Consider the following 25,503-nt stretch of genomic DNA (forward strand, 5'->3'; position numbering starts at 1 on the left):
ACTGACCAGTTTGACAAAGCCCTCATTTGAACCAATCAAGGAGGTCTCATTGAAGTTCTGTTACTGGCCTAACAGGGGTAAGGACTTTATTAAAGGGAATCTCCACCAGCTGCTAAGAGTGTAACAGCACACATATGGTTTTAAAAGTAGCAAAGGGGAATGAGCACTCATGTTGGCAGCAAGAGGGGCCAAGAGGAGATCTTTTAGACTGTATAATACGGGGAAGGATTTCTGGCAATGAATATTCCACAGAGTAATGCAAAAGTCCAAATTGAGTTTTAAATGTTTATATAAATTTGGTTCAAAATGCATACATACAGTAAGGCACAAGAGCACATACACACAGTTCCTAGTATATAGATAGGTTTGAAAAGTAGGTAGGAGGATAGCTCAGGGAGTTGGGGGAAGCAGGGACTATACGTTACCTAAATTCAGCTGAAGAAGATCTTGTAGAAGGCAAGAATTCAAATGACCAGCATCTGAATCCAGGCGAAGGACGAATTCGTGTCTCACACCAACAAGACCAAGGGAGGTTCAAGTTAGCAATGAGCACTGTGTTGCAGGTGAACTAAACTTTTATAAGGTAGATCGTTCCTTGGTGGGGAAAGGAACCAATCACACTAAGTTTCACATCTGTGCTGGGTTTGGGGCTGCTGAGGTAATTAGTCAGCTCATCTACTGCTAAACCCGGGACAATGGGGCCAGAATTGCTTTGTTAAGCTAAACGAGGAAACGCTGAAAGGCTTCCGTGTAGATTAACTCTTGAGAGTCACTGCCCAGAATATTCAGATTTAGCTGAGACATTTAGATCAGGATAAGGTGAGTGGTTTTAGGAGAGTCATGACAAAGGTAGAGGAGATGCAGAGAAGCAACCCTTTGTTGATGACTTGGTTTCTAGAAGAGATAGGGAAATGTAGTATCTGATACTGAGGTGGCTTTCCATATTCTTTGTCTTAACAGTATCTTTGCAAGGTGTGGTAATCAAGCATGCCCTTACGCAGTATGAGACCTCCAAGTTATGCTGGAGTAACTCATTCATTGATTTAATCTTGCTAAACAAACCTTTTGCCTGGGGCCTGCTTTCAGCTTGGACATCTGCTAGCCATCCATACAAACAAGGAAACTGGCATTTTCCAGCACATGGCATAAGAAACTATATGAAATCCAATATTTCATAAGGCAGGGTATACAGGGCAGGGTTACAGTTCCTATTAATGAAAACCATCTTCTTAGTTGTGATTACATCTGTCAGACAAGTATCTGAACTGAGTGCCTTTTCCATGGATTCATCATTGTGTGAATTCCACAAGGATCAGCTTGTACTTCATACAAACTTGCTCTTATGGCATTCTCTCTATGTCAGGAGTACAGTTAAAACCTATATTCTGAGAACCCAAGTCTTTATCCCCTCCAGTCAGGGGTTCCAAGATTCCCCCTGTTACAGTGTCTGATGGAATGCATTAATGAGGCCTACAGGGCACAAACTATTGTTTCCCCGTTAGGGATCATGGCTTACGCAGTTAGGAGCGTGGACACCAATGCCTCACTGAATAAAAATGTCTCTGTGGAGGAAATATGTAAGGCGGCTATATGGTCCTCCATCTCAACATTCGTTAGCATAATAAAATCAATCTACCTCAGCAGATGCAGCATTCAGCTGTAGAGTGCTTCAGCATGCTGAGGAGGATGAATAACATTGTCCCACCCCTATATCAGGGACACTGCTTGAAGAGGTCCTGCAAGATGTCCTCCTGCTCAGAGGGAAAATGACCATTGGTTACTCACTGTGAAGGGTTATCATGTTCTTCTGGGCTTGACAAGGTTATCATATTCTTCTGGGCTTTAAGCCTAGATTTTCAGTCCTAGCAGACAGCTACTTTTAAAAACCTGTAATCTCCATTTCCTATTACTGTTCTTATCTCATTATACACTTCTAAACAATTCTTCTGAGTTATTAGTTTAGAAAAGTTTATAGAGCTGTTTAGAGTTCCCTAAACTGAAGAAGAAGGGGTGACTCCCACAGGAAGCGGTTAATTTGTTCCTGCTTCTGTGGATAATTGGTGGGAATCACCCACAAGATGTCCTCTATTACTCAGTGAAGGACCCTTCATGGTGTGTATCTAAGGGCCATATTCCCTTCCTCTTGTACAGCCTTTGTTTTCTAATCGAGAATTGTTGTATGCCCGGTGATCTCTCCTACCCTGTCCTGGTTGGAAAAAAAATTAGAATTTTGATACCCTTCTCCTTCTGTGTGAAAAATGAGCACTTTTCTTATACACCAACATAATGTAGCATGAATACAGCAAATAGAAATAATTCTGAAGGATAGTTTTGTGTGAAATTATGATGTCTGTATGTTGACTTTTTATTTAGCTGGTTGCCCAAGAGCCAGAATATGGGAACCTTTATGTACAGTTAACGCACTTCAACAATAATAATATTCAAGTAGAGTTCCACAGTATATTTATATAACCTGTTCTGAATTCTCTGTACCACCCAGACACTCACATGGACGTGTTGAAGCACACTCCAAAAGAGATCAGTTCAATAGGGACTTTGGTCCTGGGAGCTGGCATTTTCCCAGCACAGCTATCTTTTCTGCCCCATACCTGCTATCAGGCCTGTGGAACAATTTGTAGAAGTATCACACTGGAACTCTGTGATTTCCCTGATCAAGGCAGGTAGCTACTTAAGGGAGAGGGCAAAGTGACACCAGGAAAATCTCCTCCCAGCAGGCTTTCTTTGCCCCATTCATGGCCTTCCACCTCACATCATGTCTTCTGCTCATCATCCCAGCAGTAAAGCCATGATGGCTAAGGTTAAAGATGAATGGGATGAGACAAAGCAGCTTTTGTTGACTTCAGCTAAGAGCCGTAAAATAAAATATAGGGGAGGAAAATGAATGTTCTTAAATCTGAAGGTACAGTTTATGGTGCTGGATGTATGAGGCTGGAATATTTAGAGCTGGAAGTGAAGGAGTTTGTGGCTGCAGCAGCAAATGTTTTAAGAGGTTCTGTTTTGACAAATGTGGGTGTAAAACTGTGATTTCTCAGTCTTCAAACTTAGCAGCCGAGCATGTCAAAGTAAAGAATATTTTAGCTGGGGTTTTTTTAAAGTCTGCCTTATAGATTTTTTAATCTTCCTGTCTAAATGATGACTGGGCTTGCCATAGTACTGTCTCTGTGGCTCAGTAAGTTGATCATCTGCTTGGCATGTTGAAGGTCGTAGGCTCAATCCCCATTGTCTGCAGTTAAAGAGACTGAGTAAAAGGTGATGTGATTGCCATGTGAATCTATGAAATACAGCAACAAGACTCCTAACTGAGGTGTGTGGAGGGTATTTATGACGTAAAAACAAGGATGAACTTTATTGCTGAGGGCCAAAATAATGGGATCATTGCGTTCCTAATAGTGGAATAAAGTTTTACATGACATTGTTCTAGTAACTATGTGACTAGATAATTGGTTTCCAGAATAGGACACACACACAACACACACACACACAGAGTGTGTTCTCTCTTGTTACTTAGGGGTAGAGTTATGTTCTTCTGTGTTGTCAGCTAGTCTGTTGCTCCTTTCAAAACTGTGTGACTGTAGAAAGATGGCTTCCTTTTCATTTATAGAAATGTATACAGTGATTGAATTGGCACTATTATTGGAATGAAACTGGTGCTTCCCTTAAATGCCGCATGCTTCTTAAAGCCTTTTGCACCTCTGTCCCTCTCCTTCTCCATCCCACTTTGCCTCCATTTCAACCAATGCTATATACTTCCTTTATCAGAATTTAACCACGCCTTCCTTCCATGTCTTCATATGCCATAGTTTACGAATAATCTGTCACACATTCTTGGAAGTGAATCCGTTTTAAGCCCTCTTTCCGTCATCAGAATACCTGCTAGCATAAATTGCTATCTGTACATGCAAAAAAAGGTAATGGAGGAATTGTAAAAGAAGAAGATTTGGATTTATATCCCCCCTTTATTTCCTATAGGAGACTCAAAGGGGCTTACAAACTCCTTACCCTTCCCCCCTCACAACAAACACCTTGTGAGGTAAGTGGGGCTGAGAGAGCTCAGAAGGACTGTGACTAGCCCAAGGTCACCCAGCTGGCGTGTGTTGGAGTGCACAGGCTAATCTGAATTCCCCAGATAAGCATCCACAGCTCAGGCAGGAAATCAAACCCGGTTCCTCCAGATTAGAGTACACTTGCTCTTAACCACTATGCCACTGCTGTACCTTTCCAAATTATTATATATTCAAAAGAGCTCAAATGTAGTCAATTTTCATATTTATAGGTGATTGCAGAAAAGTGACAGCTGCCTGAATTTATTCATTGGTCCTTACAACAGGTTGCATTTTACACTGATTGAGATCAAAGTATAGCGCAAAGTTCTGTTTCATGCCCCTGTTACATTCCCCGCTGCGCAATCAAACCCTGGACTTTATGCTACTTAAATATTTGTATGTTGCTATCTGGCAAAGTTCCAAGGCAACTATTTTTTTAAAAAATCCAGCAATATACAATAAAACACTAACAAAACCCAACACACAGTTTAAAAAGAAAGAAGTGTTAATATGCAAAGCTGAGGTGCAATAAATAATTGACGTTTTTGGGCCAGTTGAGCAACATACAAATCTAAAAATCCAAAAAGAGCCAGGTGCCACTAAAATTACATGTCAGTGCTCCTTAGAACAGTATTGTCTTTAACTGACACCCGATAGTCACTGCCAAAGAACCAACTGGATTTTCCTGTTGAGGGAGGGTTTTTTACCATATTGGTGCCTCCACTGAAAAGGCTCTTCTACACATCTTAACTCAAAGCACTTCAGATGGTGAAGGCATGTACCACAGAACCTTTCAAGAAGATACCCTGTGTAAAATTGCTGCCCCTCAGCCTACCTGTACCTCAGAGGCGTGTGGTGAGCATTAAATGAGAACATCTCATGTGTGTAACCTTGAGGAAGGGTAAAATAAACATGTGACTTAGTAAAACAAGCCATAGAACTCTGGCCTCATTGAGTATACTATCAGCTGGACATTTTCCTTGTGCTGAGTTATTTTGTGCCATTTGTTCTTGGCTTACTCTGAGCTCCTTCATTGTGAAAGGAGTAGAACAGAGCTATGAGTCTGCAGTCTTCCCATTCATAATTTTTTGAGTTAAGACAGACTGGTTCAACTTGTATTTCTTGAGTGTGATAAACACATTCCACTATGCTTATTAAAGGATCTAATTTCAGGTACAGTGCTTTGAGTGATGTTACTCAAAAGGGTTGCAGGCTTGAAAAGCAGAAGTTACAGATTGCAGAAAAGGGCCTGTGCTTCCATTGCACTGAATCCTTTAAACGGAAGGAAAAAAGATCTGTGAGCCTTTCCTTCCTCTTTTTGTCCCAATAAAGGACACGAACTATTAATAGAATTGACATACAGAGCAATAAAACCATTCCTACTTATAATTGTTTACATTGCGAATAAAGGGCCAGTTCTTGCAGCAACAAATTTTTAAAAATGAACTAAGAAATTGTTACAAAAAAGGAGCTTTTCTTCTGTAAGCAGTATCCCATTCAGCTCATGTTTCTTTTGAGGAAGCATTTGGGGGGTTCATGGGTCGCTCCCCACTTACCTCTTCGTGTGCAACTCCGCAGCATCCCCGCGCCGAAAAGCCTCCGCGGCTTATGACCACGGAGAATATTTGCTCCCCACTCATTTGCCATTAAGGAGCTAACGTGGGCGGCCAAGAACGGGAGTTTCGTGGAAATAGAGGCAATGAAGCGTTTTCATTGGCTGGCACAGGTGTGCGTCATGGAGGGAGGGAGGGCATTTTCATTGGCTGGGACGAGGTCGTTTTTGATAGGCTCGGACGTCTGCACGTCATCAGAAAGGCGCTGGAAGCTTTGGAAGCATTTGTTTGAGACGTCTGCACATGCTGACGTCAGCATAAAAAGAAAGTGAAAATCAGTTCTTGCTGCCGCCACCGACTACTCGTCTGGTCTGCTCTGCAGCACCTCGCTGTGTGAATTCGCAAACTAAATTCGCTGTGAATTTGCAGCAATAAACCGCGAACAAAGGGAACAATATCGTCACGTCACGTTGTGCACACGTCTCAATGCCTGCATTGTAATATAGGGTGTCGCGATGATTCAACGTCTTCATGTGGCTTCATTCCGCGCACTGACGGTGACGCCCTCCCCAAACAAAATGGAGGATTCTTTCCCCTGATTGGCCGGAAAGCTCTGCGCCCCAGCGAATCAACCGCGCGTCATCTTCCGGGTTCCCCACCACCCCGCGCCAAGCGCGGGGTTTGGGAAAATGTTGCTGTTTTTCGAAGAGCAGATTTGACGCGCACCAGGGAGGAGGAAGAGCGGCAATTCCTGCGCAGCCGCGCAGTGGACGCTGGGGATGTGGGGAACGTCCTGGCTCCCCGCGTCTGAACAAGAGAAAACCCCGCGGCTAATGGTGAGTGGGGAGCGACCCATTGTAGACTTTATATCTGAATGAATCTAAACCCAAGTACATGTAACTGCATTTACATACATTTATCGCTTTTCATTCATGCTTCCCTCCCTGCCATTATCTGTTCTCAGTTACAGTTTTGGATTGTAATCTCCTAAGTATACGGACCTGTTGCACTGCCCTTCCCTCCCCCCTTCCAGTTACTGTGCAAAGCATTGTATAAGTTGATGGTACTATCTAATGAGTAGTGATGGAAGTGCTAGGCTCGAAGACTTCGATCCTAGTTTCGTTGCAGGAGAAACAGCAGCTGCTTCCTGTTCCCTTCATCACTCATTATTCCATTACTGGTTTTAAAAAAAACTTTTAAACCTCCAAATTGCTGACACGCTTGCCTACCTTAGTCAGATGTGTATCCTGAATCAAACTGTGGAATGCATTTCTATTTGGGCGTGAGATATGTGTTGGCAATTCGCACACTGATACCTACTATGAGAAGATACAGGAGATATCTCAGGTTAGGTATGCTAATCACACACACACACCCAAATATCCCTACAAACAAACCACTTTCACAACTAGTAGAGTCAGTGGCGAAGTGCCAAGGGGGTGGGGGGGTGCGTCGTGCACTGGGCATATGCCTGGGGGGTGGAAAATTGCCCCAGGCTCCTCCCTCTTTTTCCCACGCCCTGCAGCGCCCTCCCCACGGCACGCACAAATCCCGCCCCCTTTCCCACACTTACCTATGTTCCTTTTCTTTTTTAGTACTTTTTGAGGCTGAAAAAAGAGGCCTATTTACAATTCAGGCTAAAAACTGCCTGAGGAACTACAGTACCCAGGAGACCTTGGGGCTCACAAGGTCTCCTGGGAAGTATAGTTCGTCAAGCAGTTTTTCCCCTGAACTGTGAAAAGGCCACTTTTTTCAGCCTCAAAAAGTACTAGAAATAGAAAAGGAATGTAGGTAAGTGTGGGAAGGGGGGCGAGGGGGTAGAAAAACCACACTGCGCACCGGGCGCAGTTTGGCCCAGCTATGCCTCTGAGTAGAGTTGCTTCATCTTTTTTGAGCTGTCTTTCAATAACTATATATTTCTAGAGAATTCAGTATTTGAAGTGGGCTGTTTTCTTATTATTGTTTTTAAAGAAAAGGACAAAGGTTAAGAGACCTAATAATGCTCCAAAATGATTCCAGTATTCCTCTCTCTCATCCACCCTCTGTTGCGTGTGTGTATGTGTGCGCGTGCGCATGTATCTAAAGTGCTGTCAAGTTGCAGCTGACTTATACTGACCCATGGTGGTGTTTTCAAGGCAGGTGAGAAGCAGAGGTGGTTTGCCACTTCCTTCCTCTGCAGAGTCTTCCTTGGAGGACTCCCTTCCAAGTACTAACCTAGCTTAGCTTCCAAGATCTGATGAGATTGGGCTAGGCTGTATCATTTCACACACACTCCACTCTCTTACCCAGTTGCAAAATTAACTAGGGAAAAGATTGGTAGCCTTAACCAGTGATTAAAGGTCCTCCTCACTGCTAAGGGCTGGAATGTCAAGTAGCTGCTTTTTCTGTAGTCAGGCGGTGCTGTGTGTCTGAAAAGGAAGCAATTTTTTCCTCAGTGCTCCAGGGGAGAATTGCGTTGCTCCTTCCTCTAATACCTGTGTGCTGAGTTTCCTTGAAGAGTATACTTGTCAGCATTTATGCATGTACACCTACCTTGAAGGTGTCTTGGCCTTTTTTTATGGGTTGAAGAGGAGAAGGAAGAGTGGTTGAATTTAATCTGCCTATGCAGAGTGGGGGGGGGGGGAGCTTCTCTTCCCATATCAAGTTCCTGCATTGTTTCTGAGAGTCTTTTTGTTCAGTGTGAAAATAATTGCTTCATGAAAATGAAAAGTGGTCACAGTTTTGCCAGTACAATATTGATAATTGCATACATTATATCTTAGAATAAGGAAGGAAGTAAATTGCGAACAGTGTGGATGGTTAGAACATCTTAAACAGATTTGGGAGATTGAGATCTGGATCCCGACTGTCCAGTGGAAACCCAGCATGTGACCTCTGCTAGTCAGCGTAACTTACCTTGCAGGGTGACTGTTAAAATAAAATGGAGAAGAAATGGTGTTGTAGGCTAATTTGGGTACACTGGGAGGGGGGGATCAGGGTATGAGTAATATCTAAACCTAAACAAAGTTTGTTACAAATGAAATAACATTCAAAATTGATTTATATATTTCTTTTTTTCAGTAATAATCTTTATTGTTTAAAAAACATGCATACAATTGTTCATACATTATTCCTCTATTACAATTAACAAAAAAAATCTAATCCACCCTTTTGCCAAACCACTTTCTTCATTTCTGTCCTCTATTCTGGTAAACAAGTAGTTTGGTTTGTTTCATTATATTTCTTGAGAAACAATTGAAGTGAAAACAGCGATGGAGGAGATCAGATTTGGACTACTAACCCTTTTTGTCCCGTCCCTGTAATCTTATACTTTTTTTCTTTTTTTGCACAGTGTAAAATATTTTTGTAACCTGACATCTGCATGTGACAGAGCCTAGAAATTTTTAAAAGAGCTGCTGACTCCAAGCCAGGGGTCTGCAACCTACGGCTCCCCAGATGTTAATGGACTACAAATCCCATCAGCCCCTGCCAGGGGGCTGATGGGAATTGTAGTCCATTAACATCTGGAGAGCCACAGGTTGCAGACCCCTGCTCCAAGCAGTCAGAACATCTTTAAGAGTCATCCAGTTAGCCCAAACAAGAAGTTTTGAGGTTGAGCGCAAATAATAATAATAATAGTATGAAGAGGAAAAAAATAGTTGAATTATAGTTGGGGCCAGATTTTGGCTTTGGTGGTCATTTGGTGGTCTGTTTAGTAAAAATCTGCTTTCTTCTTTTTAAATAAATATTTTAGATATGGGAAAATTGTATCGACGAAAGCTATTTTGGATAAAACAACAAACAAATGCAAAGGTACGTTCACAGTTACTTGCTTTGACTCTTTAGATATTTAATAAATATTTACAAATATTGTCTTCAAATTAACTTTTCATTTCTGCTTAAATATAACATTGCTTTTGGATTGCAGTGGAACATTTGTCCCTGCTAGAGCTGGCATGAACCCAACCCTGAGCCGAGTGCCAAAAATTCAGATAACTTCAGTCAAATTTAACATGCACAACACTGGTTGGCATTTAGCCTCTACTTCAAAGAAGCAAAGGGAGTTTGAAAACGTTTTTTTCCCCCTTTGCCTGCCAAGAAGAGAACTCTTTTACAAAAGACCATTTGACTGCACTAAGTATCTGAAAAGATTACATATTGTGTAAATTGGCTTTATTAATTAGAATGGACTAGTGTTAAGCATTTCTTAATTGCATGTTCCAATCCCCTAATTGTGTTTATGTTCTGTTTCTTTCTTTTTTTTAATATAATAGAATAAGCGGAAAGGGGTTCATTTTCCCTGACATAATTATAGTTAGAAAAAATAATAAATTTCATTCTGATACACTGGGTGCATTAATTTAGTGCAGTGACCTTCAGCATTCAGAGTAATTATGATTAGATCACTTCCCAACAAAATGAGTGGTGGGTAGAAACGTAATGGCAAACAGTGATATATCAGGTTTCATCTCTTCTTTCCAGAATAGGGAGGAGAATTTCTAAGCAAAGTCAGTCAATTTAGAAGCGTTGTCATTGATTCCTCCCCTTCCCCTCCACCCACCTCCCCAAACAGCGGCAAAGTTGGCAGGCAGGAACAAGGAAAGTGAAAGCTCATCATTAATTGAATGCAAATATTTTATTCAAATATTTTATTCAAATATTTGGCAAGAAGTCCAGAATGTTTCCAAGACTTATAAAGACAGGTTTAATTTCAAAGGCGGTGTTGTTTTAATTTTACATTTGTTCACACTGTTTCATGTTACAGTCATACATAATATTTAAATGTATTAATTAGTAGAGAAGAGGATGTCTACTTGTGATAGAAGGGAGTTGGGGAAATTCAAATTAGGGTGTTATCCATATTTTTGACTTTCCCCTTATTATCCTCCATATTTTTTCAGTGTTGTTTGTTAGAATGTCAGTATGGGGATATTTTGCATAGAAGTTTAGTAACACGTAACAGTCAAGCCTTCAGAAGAGTCAGGAAAGAGAATCTTGTCAAATTTCAAACATATAGAAGACATTCATTAGCTGTTTTGAAGCATATAGTTTGCTGTGTACCAGGTCCATGTTAGAAATACATTTATCCCAAAAGCCTTGTCTAATCAACATACTTGTATTGCTGTGTGCTACAGATTTCATCTGCGTACCATCATGACAAATTTGAGAGGAAAATGGACATTTTATTTTTTTTTCTTTAAATGTATTTGTTCACTCCTGAGGCCATACAAAAAGACTGGGATGGGTTCCGCATGGGCCAAAAACAGTGGAGTGAAAATGGCGTAAACCCTTTTACACCGTTTTAAACCATTTTACACCGTTTTCACACCGCTGTTGTTGCCCCATGCAGAATCCGCCTAAGAGTTCTCAGATTCCTGTGAAACATATTTGCTAGAATAACGTGAGGTAATAGTTTGCATCCATTTTAATATGAAAAGTAAAAGTGTACTGTGTTGTACACTAACCCATATGTTACCAACAGCTTTGATTGCTACTTCATGTAGATCCATAGCTCTATCACAGTGGTGGCAAACCTTTGGCACTCCAGATGTTATGGACTACAATTCCCATCAGCCCCTGACAGCATGACCAATTGGCCATACTGGCAGGGGCTGATGGGAATTGTAGTCCATAACATCTGGAGTGCCAAAGGTTCGCCACCACTGCTCTATCACTTTTCCAAATGTAGACTAGGGATCCCATCCTTTAGGTGGAACCTGGGGATACCCTGGAATTAGAGCTCATCTCCAGACTACCGAGAAGAGTTCCCTAGAGAGAATGGATGCTTTGGAGGGTGCATTCTATGGCATACCCCACTGAGATCCCTGTCCTTCCCAGCCTCCCTCCACAGATCTCCAAACAGTTTTCATGGACATAGCTGAGTTTCCCACAAGTCAAAACCAAAATAGTCTTAGGGCCTAGTATCGGATTAAGCTTACCAAAACAGGCAGATCAAATGTTAACATTCTTGCAGTTTGATCTCCTCAAGTCCCAGAAGCTAACCAGAGTTAGTGTTGTTCTGGTGGGTTTTCTGGGCTGTGTGGCCGTGGTCTGGTGGATCTTGTTCCTAACATTTCGCCTTTGTCTGTGGCTGGCATCTTCAGAGGGAAGTCTGTTACACACTGTGTCCAGAGAGAAGGAAATGTTTGGGGTATATATTATCCATGTCCCAGGGTGGGGAACCAATCAGTAAGTGTTTGGAGTGTGGAAAACACAGCCCGGAGAACCCACCAGAACCAGTTGAATCCGGCCGTGAAAGCCTTCGACAATACAGAGTTAGTCTTGTTTAGTATTTGGATGGGAGACCACCAAGAAAGTCCTGGGTTGCTACACAGGGGAAGGCAATGGCATTAAATATGTATGTATTGAAAACCGTGAGTGAAATTTTGGGGTATAGCGGGAAATGAATGTCAACTGTTTTTGTTTTGCCCGTCAGTAAGCACTGCTTTAAATTTCAGGTTATGGTTTTGTAGACTTTGACAGTCCGGCAGCTGCTCAGAAAGCAGTGTCTGCTCTGAAGGCTAGTGGAGTTCAAGCACAGATGGCAAAGGTAAGATGAAGGTACTGTGGCCTCTGAAAGAAACCCAGGTGTTTCCCTGTGGAACCAACCTAGATTAGACAGAGTCCATATTGGCTGTGTTCAGATATCACTGTAAAGCATAGATTGTTTGTATCCTGTGGTTTGTGCAAAATGCTCTTGATAACTTACCAGATATAAGTAACAAATTCAGGGTTCTGTGTATACCCAAGTTCATTTCTACTACTTCTGCATCATTTCCTCCTCTCAGTGGCCAGACACTTGCAAAGAGCAATGCCACTTTGGCAGACTGGGGCTTGCTAATTTAGAGTTTAAATCAAACTCAGATTAGTACCAAAAAACCTGTCTCCACCAACACATCTTGCAGCAGTGAATACTATTATATAAATAAGGACGTAATCACCTTTCCATAGTTGCCATTCATTTAAGTTTGTGTTGAGTTCAGGTGATATTTGTTAAATATTTTGCTCTCAATAAAATGGATTACATGGTTTTGAAATTTTATTTAATTATAACCATTTTGGAGCTTGTGAATCCTGAGTGAATTAAAGATCCTCATAAACTGTAATAAGAAACCAGTTTACATATGTCACATTTTATTACCAAGAGTCATCAGCAGAACCTTCAGATTGTGTAATCTGTCCACACTGGTGAAAGCTTGTATCTATAAACCCTTGAGTGTGACTGGCACGAAATCAGTGATAACAGTGTTTCCCAACTAGACCATTTAACTTGGTGTTATTATTAGCATTAAGAAATTTCTGTGCATGGGTCAAGGCATAATACAGCAGGCAAGTGTAAGCTTCGACATTATCGCTCTTGGGTAAGTTAAATTTGGTTAGCATAGATTCTCTGTAATATATTTGCCTGACTTCTGAACATTTGCCTACAGACAGCGTATTGCTTTTAGCTGACATACAGAACATGCTGGAAAAACACAAACTAATTTAATTATGACAATGCTGATCCATCAAGTCCTCAACATCTTCCTATAGGACAGATAGATTTGCAGTGGGCAAAAGCTGAAACTCCATTGCTTTACTGTTTTTACTGAATTGTTGGCTTTGCATGACAAGAACTCCAGAGCAGTGTTCTCGTGTTCTGCCCCACCATCCCAACTTGTTGTTTGGGGCAGGGAAAGGGTGGTGGAACAATGGGGAGGGTACTGGCAGGCTCAGCAGGGAGGACAGCTTCTTACCACCCTCCCTGCCAGGCCAGCTTGCTCCTGGGTAAGGGGGAGGCAGGCGGAGGACTAGTTGGAATGTCAGTGGCTTTGCTGACAAGAACACCAGAGCAGAAAGTAAAACCATTTTACCTTCTCCTTCCCTTTGTTGTTCAGAGGATGTTCTGTTGGCTTAGGGTCATGTGCATTATAAGCACACTAGCTACAAATTAAAGATATCATTTTTAATGAGGATTAGAGCTAAGCAATGAAGGTAACCCACTACTCTAAAATCAGCTTGTTGGATGTATAGCTTAAGAGACTTAAAGTTCTTGGAAATAATAGGAACACTCAGCGTAGTATGATATAATCCATGGAATGCTTGCCACTCAAAGGAATGTTACAAATCCTTCCCTTTTACAGAACTTAATGCTTGTAAAGTGATGGAAAGACCCCTAAAAGAATTTGAGCAGTAATTATCCAACAGTCTGTACACCCGTGAGCAGAAATTTCCTGCCATTTTCCCATAACTGTAAATTGGAATATAATGATTCTGTAGTAGCATGATTTTTTTCAAGGGTTTCTATCTTTTTCAGGCAGTAGGTGAAGCTAGGTGGAGTCCACATGGGCCAAACACCATTCCAAGCATGTTATTCACATGGCTGCCACCTCTACATCAGGCAGTGCCATGCTCCCCCCACACACACACTTGGAGGAAACATTGTTTCCCTGCCTCGTTCAATGAGCAAGGTTTGCGGGAAACAGCGTTCCTCAGCCGGCACCATGCAAACAACACTGGGTTGGAGGCACCGCTTTTCAGCGCCTCCATGTTCCCCCACACCTACCTTCTCTCTCTGCGGAGCTCCGCAGGGACAGGGAGGCATGCCCATGTTGCCCTTCGACCCCCAGAGTTCTGCAGGGAGAGAAGGTAAGTGTGGGGAAAGAAAATGGAGGCACCTCCGTGCAGGCTGCAGCCACTCTGGAATCACTTGCACCATGTGGAGGCACCTCCATGGGCTGCAGCCGCTCTGGGGTCACTCACACCTCAGTGTGCAAACGGCTCTGGGGCTCCATCGGCATCATATATGCCGGTGGGAAGCCACTGTAGGGGCCCGTGCAGAATCCACCTTAGTTGAGACTACTACACTTTTAATTATACACCATCTGGATGGTATAGAAAGAGAAGGGGAAGCGCAAATACATTTATAATTATTGGCATTAGAGGGCCTCTTAGTATTTTCTTAAAAGAGCTGTTTTAGTTGAATCCCTTGTTGACAAGGTATGCATTATTTTGTGCAGGAACTCAATCCTGACAACCTTTCAATAACAACTTTTAATAATAATGGGAAACAGACCCAGCACTCTTTCTAGTATCAGTTCTGTTTATCATTGAGAATTTGTAGACATGGATGAATTTCTTTTCTTCAACTGAGACTGTTTTTCCAGTTCCTAAAGTGAGAAACTGTAGAGCTAATAACCTGAAATGTTCTTGGATGAGTTCCAGAGTAGCAGAATGAAAGCCATGTGTTAGTGACTCAATACACATTTTATCACATGAATACACACATGCTGTTAGTAGAGTTTTTTCCTAGTGTGTGGTTATTCTGTAGGTCTGTGTGTTAATGGGTGGTGGTGTCATAATATTTAATATCTATATATGACAGTAAGAAGTTTAAAGCAAAAAACTGAAATTCTTGCACACTTGGCTTGAGTGCTGTTGAATCCTTCACGTGAATATTGGTCATAAAAGCAAGACTGTGCGTATTCCAAACATTATGAGGATTCCCCCCAACCCGGAAAGCTATCCTCTCAGGCAGAGTATTTTGAAGTGTAGGAGTAGGGTAGTGCCTTTGTCCTTACTGTGGAACTAAAAAATGCTGTGAAGCTTGTTTAAATTTTTTAGCATCGCTGCCTCTGGATTCAGCTATAAATGTGCACATTTCCTATTTTGTCTACATTAGAGGGTTAAAAAACATAATCATCCTAAATCCATAAGGTCAAGGTATAAAAGGGCAATTTAAACAATAAAAACGTGTATACAGTCTAATGGTATGTGAAGTCTTGTCAACTGGAAACTTGGTTTTAGGACACACATACGGTGATTTGTCTGTCACTACACTTTGTTAAGCATTAAATACCAAGTGACTTGTTGTTTTCCTTCTGTTTTCCTGCTGACTACTGAACTGTTCATTCCTTAAATCAATCATTAGTTTTTAATAGTTTATCTGTTATGCTATTATCCTTTCCTTCCTTCAAGACAACTGAGCAATGTACGTGATTCTCCCATCTTGCATTTTATTCTTCTTCTTTTTTGGTTGAAAATGTTTTATTAATGAAAGATTGTATTTTTAAAAAATATAGATTATTATATTATAATATTAAAACTTTACATATTGTTATTAATCGCACAAATATTTTTTAAAAATCCTATTTACTATATCCACTACTATTTACTATCTATAACGATTCGTAAACCTTCCATAATACACCAGCAAGAAAACTATCAGCAGACTAAGACAAATTCAATGTCCCCCTTATTACACTGAGTAATACCCCCCCCCCTTTTGTTTCCTCCTATAACATTGGTCATCCAGAAAATCATTTTTAGCTATTTATCACTAAGAGAACAATTGGAGCCATTCATTCACCCATTTCTTCCGGTATTTGTTTTTATATTTCATATAAAGTTCAGTATGTAATGTAGTGATGTTTGATATCATTTGTTTCCTTAAAGTAGACAAACCAAGGTTCCCATCTTTCTTTGTATTTTTCATAAGGTATTTTCCTTATCCTATGAGCTGCCCAATCCATACTGGAGAAATATTGGACCTTTTCCTTCCAGTCCTCCAGAGTTGGTATCTTATCAGTTTTCCATACTCTTGCAAGCACAATTCTTGCATTTTATTCTTCAGCTAGTTCTGTGAGGTAGATTGATAGTTCCATGGGAATGTCAACTCAATGCATGGCAGCTGTGAAAAAGGCAGACTCTATGCTGGGGATAATTAGGAAAGGAATTAATAATAAAACTGCAAAGATTGTCATGCCCTTATATAAAGCAGTGGTGCGACCACACTTGCAGTACTGTCTTCAGTTCTGGTCGCCACATCTCAAAAAGGATATTGAGGAGATAGAAAAAGTGCAGAGAAGGGCAACGAGGATGATTGAGGAACTGGAGCACCTTCCTTATGAGGAGAGGCTGCAGCGTTTGGGACTCTTTAGTTTGGAGAGGAGACTTCTGAGGGGGGATATGCATGAGGTAGAAAACGTAGACAGAAAGAAATGTTTCTCTCTTTCTCACAATACTGAAATCAGAGGGCATACATTGAAAATGCTGGGGGGGAAAGGAAACATTTCTTCACGCAATGCATGATTGGTGTGTGGAAAATGCTGCCACAGGAAGTGGTGGCCATTAACCTGGATAGCTTTAGAAGGGGCTTGGACAGATTTATGGAAGAGAAGTCGATGTATGGCTACCAATCTTGATCCTCCTTGATCTGAGATTTCAAATGCCTTTGCAGACCAGGTGCTCGGGAGCAGCAGCAGCAGAAGGTCATTGCTTTCACATTGTGCATGTGAGCTCCCAAAAGCATCTGGTGGACTCCTGCGAGTAGCAGAGTGCTGGACTCGATGGACTTTGGTCTGTTCCAGCAGGCTTTTTCTTATGTTCTTAGATTTGGATTAACAAAGAATAGCTAGCCCATGTTTACCCAGTTAACTTTATGGGTCAATACAGTTTTGCAGCCAGGTCTGAAACATCTATGTTTGTTTGTTTGGCTGATCATGTAGTTTTTAAATGGATTTTTAAATCTCTTTTTAATTAACATTGTAAGTTTTCCCAGTGGTATGACAGGTTAATGCAAGATATAAATATTTTTAAAACTAATTTTTATTTATTTTAAACCTGTAGAAACAGAGATATACCTTAACTTGAGTCAAGGACCACTGTTTATGACAATAGGTAAAGATAAAGTATCTAACTGCATAGTCGTTTAGACTTCATCACTGCATTTCTATTATTATTATTATTATTATTATTATTATTATTATTATTATTATTATTATTATTATTATTATTATTATTATTATTTCGATTTATTAGACCGCCCTACCCCCGAAGGGCTCAGGGCAGTTTACAGGCAACCAGACACAATACATTGCAACTAAAAACATAAATACAATAAAAATAGTAGCAGCATTAACCTTCCATAATTAATAAATAAATTAGGTGGATGTCGTCTTGTAAAACCCCAGGAGGGGACTGGCAGATTTTCAGATAAGATGATGACACATAGGGCAACAGGGAGGGGTGGACTCAGCGGCCAGCCTCCCCAAAAGCTCGGTGGAACAGCTCAGTTTTCCATCCCTGCAGAACTCCCCAAGGCAGGAAAGGAGAAAAAAAGGGAAACATTTACTTTACATAGAGAACTAACTGTCTAGGGTTGCGTAGTGTCTCATGTGCAGAGAATGCTATGGTTGGTATGTGACGAGAGTGTATTTTTGTTGTATGGGGAACATTCAGTAGTGTCTCCTTATCTGAAGTCCGCAGTTATATCAGTAGTCGCAAGTGACAACAAGACATTCTGATGGTATGCCATAATTCCATGAATGCCTTTTCAAACTATTTGGGTACCCATATTACATGTAGTAGATGCGGTGTTGGCGTAAGAGTGCTGTAATACATGCTGTGTTGGCATAAGTGACAGCATTGCCATGCTGTCCTGCCTTGCCAGAGAAGTTTTGAAGGAGATTAAAGAAAACGTGTTGCCTTACCTTTCACAAGTTTTCAAACCATAACATGGTCCTTTCCCATGCAGTTCAGAGATTTTTCTGATGAAATGAAAGTACTGCCATGCCACTGAAGTAGTAAAAAACTAAGGGAGTAAATACTGATGTTGCAGAGCTGTGGTTTTTTTTTTCAACAGAGAAGGTGTTTTCATGTTTCAAACGTCAATAAAATTTTCAAGCATGCGATTTGGTAAACTGTGTTTACCTTGGTGCAGTGGTAGTATGTATCATTAACTAGTATGCAAATACTCATGGAGGCCAGAATTGGGATTTTAGTGTAGTTTGTGGAAATATGGTTTGGTGGTAAAGAATATGAAGAAACATCAATATTCTCTTAATAGATCTAACTGTTAACTTGGAAGCGGGTATCTAATTTTTTTTTCGTTCCTCCCAGGATGGATTTGATTTAAATCAAATCAATTTGAATCACCAGTTAATAAGATTTGATTTAAATCATGGTTTTCTACATAAAGACTCATTCTTGCTGGTATAATCTTAATAGTTACAAATAGATGACGGTTTCATTTTTAGAATAATAACTATATGGATTAGTTTTATAGTTATATCAAAATTATTGATTAGAAATAGATATATATGAAATCATTGCAAAGTGAACCATCTCCAGTTTCATGAGGGCCACCAGGCCTTGCATTTATTGGTTGCATTGTTTGCATTTTGCACTCTTGCCTGCCTTTCCAATGGGTAGTGGAACTTCATTAAAATATTCCCAAACTTGGACTTTTTTGCAGCCTAGTGCCATTATAGAGTTATCTCTGCAGACACAAATTCATAGTTTCGAGAACTACAGAACCAAACATCTATGACAATACCTTCTGCATGAAAAATTGTCCAAAATAATCTTACAGAAACCTCATTTCTCAGACCTTCATTGTTGTAGGATAGTTGGTCTGTTGACTACAGCAAAACTAATAGTCATCAAGAGTCTCAAAACAAATTGTATTAAATTCAAGTTAGGCACAGCTTGAAAGAATGCGTGAACTATATATACATCTAAGAATTACAAGGATATGGTTATACATGAAGGAGAAACACTGAACAATTATGTGAATTAATATCCACTTCATACATCTTTTTCCATCTCTAATTCTTTGCTTGCTTTTTGTTATCTGCCAGATTTCAACAGTACGATCTCACTTAGTTTTTATTGGTCTGTGATCTCGTGCATCTTATTCATCCATTTTTTTTATGGACAAGATTTTAAAACTGTGGCTGTTTCCGCACAGCCAGAGGGGCTGCATCGGCATGAACCATGCAGATGCAAGCCCCGGGGCCATTTGCACAAACAGCCCCTCTGGCAGAGCAGCTGGCAGAGCAGGCTCCGCACAGCTGTGCAGCATCCCAAACACCTCCTTACCTCCTCCTGGCTTCCATCGCTCTGTGGAGGCAAGGGGACACACCCTCGTGGCCAGAGCGACGGCTGCAGGGACGGAGGCCAGGAGGCATGTCCCCTGGTCTCCACAGAGTGACGGAAGCCCGAAGAAGGTAAGGAGGCGTTTGGGGCTGGCACGGGGACAATGCCACCTTCCACCTGCTGCTGTTTGCACGGCAGTGGGTGGAAGATGCCGCTTTTGAAAAACCTCGCTCCCCGAGCGAGATTCGAAAGCGACCTTTTCGCTCTGCTTGGGTGGCACGAGCACGGCGAACAGCACCCCAGGGATGGTGTTTTTACTGTCCCTAGGGCGCTGTTTTTGGGCTGTTTGGAAACAGCCTATGTAAAAATTGTGATATTCCCTTGAAAATAGAACTATTCCTAATAAAAAACAATTTTTAAACAGAAGTGCCACATTTCCAGATGACAACCATTTCAGCTCAGGAAGCCAAATTTGTTAATACAAAGATTGTTGATATTATGTGTCTGGCAAATAATTATGTTTAAGTACTCAAACCAGAACATACACGTGTGTGCTTTTAGAAATTGATTGTTTTGGTATAACTAGTGGGACTTGTCATGGTAGCTTGAATTATGTGTTCTTAAGTGCTTCTTTCTTTTTGATGGGTTAATTTTTATGTTAGGTAAAACATGACCTTTGTAGAATGTAAGTAGACCAGTTGTCTAGCACAGAGCAGTTGCCCTGGTAAGTACTTTGTGCTTTGTCTTCCTGGTGTATGGACTCCTGCACCATCGAGACGTGTCTCTAGACTAAGTGTCTGCCTCAACCCACCTCATATCCATATTAACATAATGTACAAATGGAGTCTAAACACATGGAGTTCGGTATTAATTGACATGCACATAAAGTAGCTAATTGGTAATTAAAGGTACTTCTGGAAATAATTTCTGTTTAATTTTTCATGACCAGCTCTTGATGCTTGCTGTGGTCCCCTCAAATAAAGTTAATGGAATGGATCTGGAGTCTCCTAACACTTCAGAATATTGTTTCCTTAACAAAGCTCTGGATGACGTCTTTGTACAAATGGTTGTCTTCTTGTCCCAAAGGCACTTAGGAATGTCTCCATTCTAAGAAACTGAAAAGAAAGTCTGTTTCAAATTTGCTCAACTATGTTCCTGTACCATGATCTGAGAAGACATAAAGGCTTCTTTCAGCCACGTTCCTTGTCTTGCTTGAATGCCGCTATAATTGTGAAGCAAAGGCTGTCTTTTGTGTACATACATTGATCTAAGAATGGTATGAATGGTACACCATTTGTCTTTTTAAAGAGAGCTTTCCAGCAACAGTGCTGACTATTCCATAGTAAGGCTGAATTGAGGGACCTTGTGTAGTTAAGATATTTTTTGCAGTACTAAATTTACTGTGGCCGGTGTGGAGTTGAAACCATAGGAACCATTTGATCGTAATCCCCTTAATGTGTTCAAAAACCCAGTTGCGGGAAGGGTGGATTCCAGCCTTGTTTTTTTTCTGTGAGAATGGTCTTTGATACCAGGGTCAAGGGAAAAATGAAAGTATTGTTATAATATATAAGCATGTTTCGTCCAAAATATATGTGTTTGGTTTTCATGTACTAATCAGGGGAGGCTACGGGAATAAAATCCCAAGTGACACTGAAACAGCCAAACAAACAAATGTAAACAGACATAGGAAGAGGGGTCTTACTACCACTTCAAATTACTGCTATCTCTCCCTTCTGTATCTTTCCATTCTTACTGAAAATATTGGAAGACAGCATTAATACCATTTTTGTTGGCAATTTCTCCGTGTTCGTGTCTCTTGATACGCCAGACTTGAATTGCATAGTGTTGTCACACCTGATCACTAATTGTTAGCTATTTTCTTAAAATCATTACAGAATACAATTTTGAAGCATGCTGGCATGTAATTTCTTTCCAGCTGTTTCTAACCACCGGCGAGTACTCAACTCGCACTTAAAGCGAAAAATCTAAAATATAATTTTAAATATAATTTTAAGTGCAATTAAAGCAATAAAACATTTGACTGCAGAAAGTAACAACCTTATAATGATGTGTGAGATTATTATTACTGCACGTGGATGATTTTAGAGCTTAAATGGAAGGAAGGATAGGGTAAGTCACTACGTTCAGGGACTTCAATATTATCACCATTAGAAAATAGCAACCAAGGAGTTAGATTTGTCCATGTGTGTTGTCCTGGCTGAATAGAACTAGCAGTTAGAAAAGCTGAAAGGAAGCATGAGGCCGGTTCTTGTTTTGTTTCATCCTGACAGCTTCACGTTTTAAAAAAACTGGACTCAAAGGGCTATAGATTCTCACATATATGGCCTCTAGTTAGGGGTATGTATTCAGCAAATGCTGAACCCCTCGAAACCCCTGAAAAATTCCTTATTAGTTTTTTTCGGGGGGGGGGGGTATTGTAAACCAAAATGGCAACAATTAAAACAGAGCCAGAAAGGAGATCCCCAAATCATGCTTATTTTTCAGCATGATTTGGGGGGGGGGGGGTGTGCTGCTTCAGCCTGCTGCTGTTGGAGCGATCCACTTTCTGAGAAGAAGGGAATGAGTAGCGGTGAATACAGGAAATGATTCAAAGGCTTGGCCAAGGCAAAAAACCCGCAAAACTCAAGGCAGGATCCTGAGATGAGTTAGTTAACTATATAACTATATTAAGAAAGTGCAATAAACACAATACACAGTACTATAATGGCATTTCATTCATGACATTTCATTCATAAAGGTTGGTCTCCTTCACACGTACTCTGCTGAGATAGTTAAAGGAGATTTAGAGACAGTTTACGCACACGAAGGTGTGGGAGAGATATGGACTGCACCTTCCGCCTATGCATGACTTAGTAAATTTATGAATGAAATGTCATGAATGGAATGCCATTATAGTACTGTATATTGTGTTTATTGCACTGTCTTAATATAGCTATATAGTTAACTAACTTATTTCCGGGTCCTGCCTTGAGTTTTGCAGATTTTTTGCCTTGGGATCCACTTTTCTCTGTTCCATCTTCCTTACCTGTTCACCACCTATGGCCTCTATGTAGAGCTCAGAGGTAGCTTCGCACCAGGACACTACAGTCAAGTTAAGTGGAGGAGATGGGGAGGGGAAAATGGGAAGGGTAAGATTCAGATTCGGGTCTAATAGACCCCTAATTTTTTTTAATCCAGATACTCCCGATACGGAGATTCTGGAATATCTGCCTTTACAGAAAAAAAATTCAGATCCATTAGACTGAATATGAATTTTACCAGGTTTTTTACTTGCACACCCCAACTTCCCATCCAAATTGCTTCAAAACAGCTGATCAGAGGTGAACCTTACTAAAGGGGTTTAATGGAGGGTTGACCTTGGAGTTGGCCTTGAAGGATGTGCACGTTGTGGCATGGGTCAGAAACATGCCACAATGTGCATATTGTGATTGTCAGTGCCTCCGGGATCCTTCCAGTGGCCCTTCTCTATAATCTTTTATGCAGGGATTTAGCCTGCATTTAGCCTGTAGTGGTTAAAAGTGGTGGACTCTAATCTGGAGAACTGGGTTTAATTGCCCACTCCTTCACATGAGCAGCGGACTCTTATCTGGTGAACCGGATTTCTTTCCATGCCCCTAGACATGAAGACTGCTGGATGTGACCTTGGGCTAGTCACAGGCATCTTTAAACTCTCTCAGCCCACCCCCCACCTCACAAGGTATCTGTTGTGGGGAGAGAAAGTGATAGGAGTTTTTAAGCTGGTTTGAGACTCCCTAGAGAAAGGTGAGGTTTTAATCCAAACTCTTCTAATCCTTAAAGAAGGCCAGTATGAGAGCTGGACTTGCTAAACTCAATTTCTATCCCTGGCTCCTAATCCATGAAATTGTTACTGATTCTCACAGTGTTTGGCTTGCTTGTCTACTCCAACACCCTTTTAGAGGACAAAATTAACTTAACTTGCTTAACAAGAAGAAGGAGATATGTATGATGCCATGGTGACACAGGAACAGAATTCTTTTTCATGTGCCTTGTTCATTGGTTGTCTTATGCTGTTTGAACTAATTTATATTCTGTAATCCACATTTAGTCTCATCAAGAAAGTGCTGCAACTTGCTACAATATTTTGAGAAATAATAGGATAAAGATCCTGATAAAGTAATTAGGATTATGCTGAGTTATTGCAGTAGCAGATTACCTCCTGCTCTTCCTAGTTTCCTGAAGATGGGGAGAAGGAAGAAAAGTATATCCCTGGTTACCATCAGTAGAGAAATTTCTGTGTTCCCAGCACTGATGCACCAGGAGGACTTTGCTGTTCATTTAACACAGCTTGTCTGAAAAAAATATGTATTGATTTATCCAGGGGACACAGCTATGCATTTTTTCCCACTACTTGAGTTGCTGTTCTGCATAAAGGGGGAATAGTGCTCAGTACAACCTGCATATATAGCAGCATGAAACCAGTACATTAAAATAAGCTATAGCAGGAATTTATACCACAGAACAGCAAATACGTCAATTAAAACTCTGTAATGTAGTGTGGGGGCATGGGAGGTCTTCATCAGTAACCGTTACTTGTCAGCAGAAGTTATTGTGAGTTATATATATAAATGGCCTTGTCAGCAGAAGTTATAGTGAAGGTGGTTGGCACGTTTGATGTCCCTGGAAAGGGAATTCCAGAGTGATATTAGGAAAACCAGTTCATCTGGACCTTTGTAAATGAAGGGTCATAACCTGTAGTGGAATCAACATAATTCACAGAGCAGGAACAGCTATGCTAGACATCCCCCCCCCCCCCCGAAGGTTGTAATTTCTTCACGGTTTTTAATTATAATTCTCATGCCAGGTTATCACATGTTAAATGCTCCTAGCTCCATCTGATGGATTTCTTGTGCCTTTCCCCCCCCTAAACATGTTGCTTTTTCATAGCAAAAGCATACCTTTCAGGCATAATCCAGATAATATAGCACAGAAATCTACACCAATAAATGCAAACTGGGAAAAAACCATTATTTAAATTACCAGCCTTTCCTGTTGGGGTTAATAAAAAACAAAGTATCATAAAAACCTAAGGAATCAAAAAAATCCAAAAAATATGTGGTACCCACACATTAAAAGCACTGGTGAAAAGGCAGAAAAGGCAGAAACACCTAAAGATGATGCCCCTCTCACATAGGAGAGCCCATTCCATAGGGTGGGAACTGTGGTAGACAAATATAGGCTCTGTTCCCACTCACCATCTTAAGTGGAGGAACACCCAGTAGGTGGCAGTATCAAGACCCACAGTTAGTGCCCGGAGAGTTATGGAGGACCCAGCCCTCTGGACTTAAACTGACAGTTTGTTTCCAAAGGCTGGAGTGAGATCTATGTTCTGTGCAGATAGGATTATTGCAACTGCACTAGTGTATTTTCAAAAATGGTGTGCACAAAGACAAGTACCATATGATGAAACAATTCACCATGCCATAAATTTATTTAAACATTTTTACTTGCTTTTCCAGTTGCTGTGCATGGGACCTTAGAATGAATACACATTAAAAGTGATTAAAACAAATTTAATGTTAAAAATTGCATTCTTACTTGTTGCCAATTTCACAGAATGCTATTTTGGCAGGAGCTCATTTAGCTACCTGACATAAATTCTCTTTTCTGACTACAAATAACCATTAATGCTTCTCCAAGTATAGCCCCAGACAAGGGATCCCTAACGTTTTTGAGCCTCTGGGGACGTTTGGAATTCTGAGGTGACTTGGTTGGTGCAGCAACAAAATGGCTGCCACAAGAGGCAGAACCAGTTGCAAAATGATTATCACACCTTAAGTAAAATAAGTCAGTGCAGATCCTTGTCTTGTGATGGCACCTACTCCCAAAGCAGTGTTTTAAAAATCTGTATAACCAATTAGAAAGCTCGCTGGATGAAAGCCCTACTTGACCCCACCCACTTCCAGAAAACACTTCACACCATAAAAGGTGTTAGTGGGCACCATGGTGTTCAATGACACCCCACTGGGGACCTCTGAATTACATTCTTCAGACTACCTTCTCTTGGTGGT

General features: G+C 40.8%; 1 protein-coding gene across 4 annotated transcripts in view; it reads left to right on the forward strand.

Annotated features, from left to right (window-relative positions):
- RBMS1 (RNA binding motif single stranded interacting protein 1) overlaps window positions 1-25,503 on the forward strand; it is a 180,146-nt gene that overhangs the window by 122,502 nt on the left and 32,141 nt on the right. For all 4 annotated transcript variants that reach the window (XM_048484132.1, XM_048484131.1, XM_048484130.1 and 1 more), the window contains exons 3-4: window positions 9,351-9,409; window positions 12,055-12,146. In XM_048484132.1, coding sequence (XP_048340089.1) covers window positions 9,351-9,409; window positions 12,055-12,146 — 151 coding nt within the window. The remainder of the gene's footprint in view (window positions 1-9,350; window positions 9,410-12,054; window positions 12,147-25,503) is intronic.

Source organism: Sphaerodactylus townsendi, linkage group LG02 (genome assembly GCF_021028975.2).
Source record: "Sphaerodactylus townsendi isolate TG3544 linkage group LG02, MPM_Stown_v2.3, whole genome shotgun sequence".
NCBI classification, from domain to species: Eukaryota; Metazoa; Chordata; class Lepidosauria; order Squamata; family Sphaerodactylidae; genus Sphaerodactylus; species Sphaerodactylus townsendi.